Genomic DNA, 7173 nt, shown 5'->3' on the forward strand with positions numbered 1-7173 from the left:
GGCACGAGTTAAGGGCTGCGAGTAGCAGCTCGGGATCCTGATCCGCGATGCGCTTCAAGACGGCGTTTGGGACGCCGTCGGGTCCCGGCGCCCTTGCAGAGTTAATTCGCTTTGCCGCTCCCTGCAGCTCTTCTTTGGAGAACGGCAGGACTCCGCTTGGAAGCTCTGCTGCTGGGTCGCAGGTTGCAGTTCGGTCGGTAGTGGGGTGCCGCGGGAACAGTCCGTCGACCACCGCCTCCATGGTTTCATGGTTGTTCAGGTAGTGGTCTTCGTTCCGGACGCTGAGTTTGTTGCGTACTATCCTGTACGGCAGCCCCCAAGGATCTTCGTCGACCGACTTGCAGAGTTCGTCCCAGCTGCGCGCTTTGCTTTGCTTAATAGCTAGGCGCAGCGCGTTTTTAGCGTTCTTGTAGTCCTGGCGTTCTTGTGGCACGGCGAAATGGTGCCTGTGGGCGCGTCTGCGGGACGCTGTGCAGGCGCGTCGCAGGTCGGCGATCTCGTCCGTCCACCAGTAGGCCGGTTTCCGGTGTGAGTTTGATCCGCGCTTTGGCATCGATGCGTCGCAGGCGTCGCGCAGGAGCTCGTTTAGCAAGCGTACTACTTTTTCCGCTGTGGCGTCCGATCGCGCGATGCCTTTGACCGTCTCGCTCCTAGTAGCTACCAATTTGTCGAGGGCTTCGCGGTCTAGTTTTCGAACGCACCAGCCCCGCGCTGTGTGCGGCGGTGGCCTGTAGCTTCGGTCGGCAAGCTCAAAGCTGACGTAGCGGTGGTCGCTGTGCGAGTGGACATCTAGCACGCGCCATCCTCGAATTCTTCCCGCTAGGGCTTCGTCGACGAACGTGACGTCAATCACTGAACCCGTGCTGCCCCGAACGAAAGTAAACTCTCCTCCCGTGTTGGCAACGTGCAGGTGAAGATTTGACGCCATGTCGCAAAGAAGAGCTCCTCTTGCGTCGGTAGATGCTGCACCCCATTCGACGGATTTTGCATTAAAATCGCCTGCTACGATGACCGGGAGCGTCGATGTTCGGACGCTCTCTTCTAGGCCGGCGATGCTGCGGTTAAAGTCTTCCATAGGGGAGTTCGGCGAAAAGTAGCAGCTGTAAACGCGTAAGTCGCCCAGCTCTATCCAGGTCCAGCCGACGGTGCTGAGGGCGTTTGCAGCGTTGGTCAGAAGCAGGCGGCTGCTAGATGGCAGATGAAGAGCGGCATTTGACCCTTTATCAGAACGCCAGCGCCGCGGTAAGTTGTGGTTCTGCTCAGAGACTATTGCGACGTCTGTGCGCTCGTCAACTATAGTTTGCTGCAGCAAGTCTTGCGCAGCCCTGCATTTGTTGAGGTTTATTTGCAGAAACCGTACTGACATTTCGAAACTTTTCTGCAGCGCGCTAGCTCCGCTCTAAAAGCAGGGCAGTCAGCGCTTCCGTAGCGGTGCGGAGCTGTGGCTAAGTTGTCAGTTATGCTGGTGCAGACGATGCATCTTGGTACACTTTTACATTCGCTTGCTTTGTGTCCAGTCTTCCAGCAGCTTCTGCAAAGTCCCGAGCGGTCGGGCGCCCTGCACCGCGTGGCAGTGTGGCCGTATGCTGAGCATCGGTAGCACCTTAGCATGTCGATGCGCATTCTGATGCGGCATCGTACTAGGCCGATCTTGATGCGCCCCTCTTTTAGCTGAGCGTCGGTCCTGGCGGTGTGTGGCACTTTGGCGACGCATACTTGAGTCCCGCAATAGGCCTCTTTTAAGCTGATAATCGTAATCTTCTCCTTATCTGAGTCACCAAGAGACTCAGCTAGTGATTCGATCACGTCTGCTGCGATGACGCCTTCGTCCAGATCGCGGATTATGACCGTCATGGTGGCTGCGCTTGTGGGCCTGGTCACCTTAGCTCCAGGTCCTGCCGCTTCTATTAATGCAGTTTGAAGGACGTCAGATCCTTCGCCGTTTTTTCCCAGGCGAAGCAGCAGTTCGCCTTTCTGGGTGCGCTTAGTGGCGCGGACGTCGAGAGTGGTCCCTTTTGTGGCTACGCTGACCTGACGCAGGATGCTGGCGTAGGACTTTGGCGCTTCGCCGGCACAGGTGAGCACAAGGGTAGTCTCCGCCAATTTGGCTCTTCTCATTCTGCGCGGTTTGTTACCCGCTGCTTTTTTTTCTCCTGGGGCTGCAGACGTTGCTGCTGCCTCTTCTTGGAGCCGTGTCGACGTTTTTGCCTTCAATTTTGACCGCCTGCTGTCAGTTTTAGAATTTCTCTTTCTGCTGACCAGCTTCCAATCTTCTAAAGTTTTAGAAGAAGCTTTGTGGCCGGCAAGGGTCTCTTTTTTTTCCCCTTCAGGCAGTGCAGCTTGGGCCACATTATTTACTTCAGAGTGCATTTTTAACTCTTTGCTTGAAGTTGCAGCAATGTTTTTGCTGCTAGGCAGCGTCTGCGTTGCTGCGGTGGCGGTTGCTTTTTTGCAGCTGCTTCCTTGCTTGGCCTGTGAAGGTTGTTCAGCAAGAATCATCCTAAGTGCCATAATCCCCTCCTTTATGGGTTTATGCACATTGGGATGACTTTTTGCGAACCTCGCTAGGTCCATCACCGCTCTGTTAAGCCGAGTTTCACGGTCGTTCTCGTCCGGCGACATGGTGTGTTTCTGTAATATTATTTTTTTAAACTTAGTCGTCCCGCGAAAATGCCCGGAAAATTCAGGATTTTCTTCCAAAGATTTGCTGACAAAATGTCCAGAAAATTCGGAAAATTTTTTCTTTAAACTTTGAAAATCCGGAAAATTTTGGTGGAATGCTTTTGGTCTGCAACCCACAATCCCAAAAAGCCCGGAAAATTCTTTAAAAAACAGCAACTTACCCGGAAAAATCCCGGAAAAGCGCTATTATAGAAGTGTTTTTTTAGTGTCCGTAGTTTCACTTGGAAAATTTTTCGGAAAATCCGGAAAACTCTAGATTTCCTCCAAATGTCGGAAAACCTCGGAAAAATGACGGAAAAACCCGGAAAAGTCCGAGTCCAGGTTTTCCGACTTTCCCGGGAGCACTTTTAGTGTCACTTTCACTATCACAAGTTATCTCCAACAGCTGGTCCGTCCAGCTGATCTCCGAATCCTCAGGGTTCCAAGATCACTGAAGAATGCGCCCGGCAATTAGGCCTGCGCCCCTTTTGCTGAACTGAACTGGTCCCCAATGTCTGGTCTTCCAATCCTCAAGATCTTCGAGGAATGCGCCCGCCTGTTAGGCCTGCGCCCCTTTCGCTAGAGCAACCGGCCGCACGTCCTCTCTGTACAAGTGCCAATGCGCAACTAACCTAACCTAACCTAACCTAACCTAACCTAACCTAACCTAACCTAACCTAACCTAACCTTTTTTTTTTTTTTTTTTTTTTTTTTTCTTGAGAGGGGAAACCTTCAAAAGGCGCCACTGTTTCAACAGAAAGGTGACAGTGTGGGATTTTTACCCACTAAAACCCCCCTCCGCTCCTACTGCCTCCCGGTACTTAACTTGTCTGTAATGCTTCGAGAGGCAGCGTGGCCCGGCGCACTTCTAGCGCACTTCATTTTGTCTCGGGTAGCTAGAGAAGTGACAAAATTAATCGATCACTTCTCGAGCCCCCTGTCTCTCCTTGCCTGACGGCTATTGGTCGCTTTTGTGCGACTGCAGTCGTCTGATGCTTCTTGCGATGACAGTCGATCGCTTGCCTTTTGCGAACCGTGCGACTGTCGTCGGCTGCCTTTAATGCTGCGCGCGTGCGGTTGTGGGTGCGACGTCTGTCGATCACTTCGCTAGTCGTAAACTGCTCGGCAGTCGGCGTCTGCTCCTAACGCTGTTCGCACGCGCGCGCTGCTGTTATGGTGGTTCGGCTAGAGGTGGAGAACTTTGCAGGGCTTGTCGCCTGTGTCGCTCGTCGTCCTCTTTTGCCTGCATTACTGTTGTCGCAAAAGATGTCCACGCTGTCCACTTTTCCTTGGACTGCAACATAGACGGGACCATCTGCTCGGCTGACACTTGGTTGTCGTTGTTTACGTCTTCGCCGAGGGCTTCTTTTAGCCGGGTTCGTTCTTCCGTCCATGCCGCGCACTTAAATAGGGTGTGGTCAGCATCATCTTTTGCGTCTCCGCAGTGGTGACACTCTTCGGTGGCTTCTTTGCCTATTCTCTTAAGATAGGTGCCGAAGCAGCCGTGTCCGGTTAGCACCTGAGTGAGGTGGAAGCTCAGTTCGCCTTGCCCTCTTTCACTCCAGACTTTCGGGTCCGGTATAAGCCGGTGAGTCCAGCGACCCTTAGGTGACTCGTTCCAACGTTCCCTCCAGCGTTCGAAAGTGACTTTTCTGGCGTCGTCTTTCGACTGCCCGTTGTAGATGCGTTGTCTTTCGAACGCGAGGAGGTCAATAGGCGGTATGCCGGAGACGGTGAGAGTGGCTGCTTCGGAGACCGTGCGATAGGCCGAAGCGACCCTTAATGCGCTGGTTCTCTGAACTCTAGCCAGTTTGAGCCGAGTTCTCTCCACCCTCATGGAGTCGGCCCATACAGGGGCTCCGTAGAGGAGGATGGAGTGGACCACTTCGTTGTATAGGCGTCGACGTTTTGATTTTGGTCCTCCGATGTTCGGCATCAATCTGGCGAGTTCCTCACCGACGATCGCCGCCTTAGTCGCCGCCTTGTCTGCGTGTACCGCAAATCGAAGCTTGTCGTCAAGGTGAACTCCGAGGTACCTCAACGATCTGCTAAAAGGAACCTCGAAGCCGTTAAAGACAAGTTTGGGCGGCTCTAGTTGCCTGCGCCTGGTGAAAAGCACAGCTTCTGTTTTCTGGACTGCAAGCTCCAGTCCGGCGCCGTCTAGCCAACTCTTGACGCTTCGCAGGGCCTCTTCGCCGGCAATTTTGATGGACGTCGTAGACTTTCCGGTAATCAAAATGGCGACGTCGTCCGCAAAGGCGACCATTCTGGCTTCGTCGGGCATGGGCGCTCTCAGCAGTCCATCGTACATGACGTTCCAGAGAGCGGGTCCTAAGACCGAACCCTGGGGAACGCCTGCAGTGACCGCTCGCTGAAAGCTTTCGCCCATGCATTCGTACTGCAGCACCCTGTCCGAGAAGTAACTTTCGATCATTCGGATCAAGTATGCTGGAGTGCCGATTTTAGCCAGAGCTACTAGGATGGAGCTCCAGCGGGCCGAGTTGAACGCGTTTCGGACGTCGAGCGCGATCAACACGACGTTTGCGCTGCGCTTGACGCTTCCCTGCCAGGCTTCGCGGACGGTTTCGATCACCTGTTCGATGGCGCCTATTGTCGAGTGCCCTCGGCGGAAGCCGTGCTGATGGGGCGAGAGCCCTTTGTCGGTGTCCTCCAGTACTGTCTGAAGCCGTTCGAGGATCAGCCTCTCTAGAATCTTGCCCAGGCCGTCCAGCATGCAAAGTGGACGGTATGCTGAGGGACCGGGTGTCGCCTTGGTGCCCTTTGGTATTAGGACCAGCCTTTGGCGCTTCCATGACGCGTCGAAGATTCCTTCGGCAAGGCACGAGTTAAGGGCTGCGAGTAGCAGCTCGGGATCCTGATCCGCGATGCGCTTCAAGACGGCGTTTGGGACGCCGTCGGGTCCCGGCGCCCTTGCAGAGTTAATTCGCTTTGCCGCTCCCTGCAGCTCTTCTTTGGAGAACGGCAGGACTCCGCTTGGAAGCTCTGCTGCTGGGTCGCAGGTTGCAGTTCGGTCGGTAGTGGGGTGCCGCGGGAACAGTCCGTCGACCACCGCCTCCATGGTTTCATGGTTGTTCAGGTAGTGGTCTTCGTTCCGGACGCTGAGTTTGTTGCGTACTATCCTGTACGGCAGCCCCCAAGGATCTTCGTCGACCGACTTGCAGAGTTCGTCCCAGCTGCGCGCTTTGCTTTGCTTAATAGCTAGGCGCAGCGCGTTTTTAGCGTTCTTGTAGTCCTGGCGTTCTTGTGGCACGGCGAAATGGTGCCTGTGGGCGCGTCTGCGGGACGCTGTGCAGGCGCGTCGCAGGTCGGCGATCTCGTCCGTCCACCAGTAGGCCGGTTTCCGGTGTGAGTTTGAGCCGCGCTTTGGCATCGATGCGTCGCAGGCGTCGCGCAGGAGCTCGTTTAGCAAGCGTACTACTTTTTCCGCTGTGGCGTCCGATCGCGCGATGCCTTTGACCGTCTCGCTCCTAGTAGCTACCAATTTGTCGAGGGCTTCGCGGTCTAGTTTTCGAACGCACCAGCCCCGCGCTGTGTGCGGCGGTGGCCTGTAGCTTCGGTCGGCAAGCTCAAAGCTGACGTAGCGGTGGTCGCTGTGCGAGTGGACATCTAGCACGCGCCATCCTCGAATTCTTCCCGCTAGGGCTTCGTCGACGAACGTGACGTCAATCACTGAACCCGTGCTGCCCCGAACGAAAGTAAACTCTCCTCCCGTGTTGGCAACGTGCAGGTGAAGATTTGACGCCATGTCGCAAAGAAGAGCTCCTCTTGCGTCGGTAGATGCTGCACCCCATTCGACGGATTTTGCATTAAAATCGCCTGCTACGATGACCGGGAGCGTCGATGTTCGGACGCTCTCTTCTAGGCCGGCGATGCTGCGGTTAAAGTCTTCCATAGGGGAGTTCGGCGAAAAGTAGCAGCTGTAAACGCGTAAGTCGCCCAGCTCTATCCAGGTCCAGCCGACGGTGCTGAGGGCGTTTGCAGCGTTGGTCAGAAGCAGGCGGCTGCTAGATGGCAGATGAAGAGCGGCATTTGACCCTTTATCAGAACGCCAGCGCCGCGGTAAGTTGTGGTTCTGCTCAGAGACTATTGCGACGTCTGTGCGCTCGTCAACTATAGTTTGCTGCAGCAAGTCTTGCGCAGCCCTGCATTTGTTGAGGTTTATTTGCAGAAACCGTACTGACATTTCGAAACTTTTCTGCAGCGCGCTAGCTCCGCTCTAAAAGCAGGGCAGTCAGCGCTTCCGTAGCGGTGCGGAGCTGTGGCTAAGTTGTCAGTTATGCTGGTGCAGACGATGCATCTTGGTACACTTTTACATTCGCTTGCTTTGTGTCCAGTCTTCCAGCAGCTTCTGCAAAGTCCCGAGCGGTCGGGCGCCCTGCACCGCGTGGCAGTGTGGCCGTATGCTGAGCATCGGTAGCACCTTAGCATGTCGATGCGCATTCTGATGCGGCATCGTACTAGGCCGATCTTGATGCGCCCCTCTTTTAGCTG

At 55.0% G+C, this 7173-nt stretch overlaps 2 protein-coding genes across 2 annotated transcripts; both read right to left on the reverse strand.

The window, feature by feature from the left end:
- Positions 1 to 245: 245 nt before the first annotated feature.
- Positions 246 to 1075, reverse strand: LOC148225871 (uncharacterized). The gene is made up of 2 exons (XM_088204569.1): positions 383 to 1075; positions 246 to 302 (listed from the first exon to the last, which is right to left on the reverse strand). Exons 1-2 carry the CDS (start codon positions 1073 to 1075, stop codon positions 246 to 248), a joined length of 750 nt encoding a protein of 249 aa, XP_088060695.1.
- A 4669-nt stretch (positions 1076 to 5744) lies between these two features.
- Positions 5745 to 6574, reverse strand: LOC148225872 (uncharacterized). The gene is made up of 2 exons (XM_088204570.1): positions 5882 to 6574; positions 5745 to 5801 (listed from the first exon to the last, which is right to left on the reverse strand). Exons 1-2 carry the CDS (start codon positions 6572 to 6574, stop codon positions 5745 to 5747), a joined length of 750 nt encoding a protein of 249 aa, XP_088060696.1.
- Between the last annotated feature and the right edge of the window lie 599 nt (positions 6575 to 7173).

This window comes from Plectrocnemia conspersa, unplaced genomic scaffold (assembly GCF_051122295.1).
Source record: "Plectrocnemia conspersa isolate PC_06_02 unplaced genomic scaffold, ASM5112229v1 ptg000014l, whole genome shotgun sequence".
Taxonomy (NCBI): domain Eukaryota; kingdom Metazoa; phylum Arthropoda; class Insecta; order Trichoptera; family Polycentropodidae; genus Plectrocnemia; species Plectrocnemia conspersa.

Bases quoted from the DNA above. Each gene is read 5' to 3' on its own strand.
- LOC148225871 (XM_088204569.1), bottom strand. From the start codon at position 1,075: ATGGAAGACTTTAACCGCAGCATCGCCGGCCTAGAAGAGAGCGTCCGA. The intron at 303-382 runs GCTATTAAGCAA...GCTGCCGTACAG, and splicing joins CTAAAAACGCGCTGCGCCTA to GATAGTACGCAACAAACTCA.
- LOC148225872 (XM_088204570.1), bottom strand. From the start codon at position 6,574: ATGGAAGACTTTAACCGCAGCATCGCCGGCCTAGAAGAGAGCGTCCGA. The intron at 5,802-5,881 runs GCTATTAAGCAA...GCTGCCGTACAG, and splicing joins CTAAAAACGCGCTGCGCCTA to GATAGTACGCAACAAACTCA.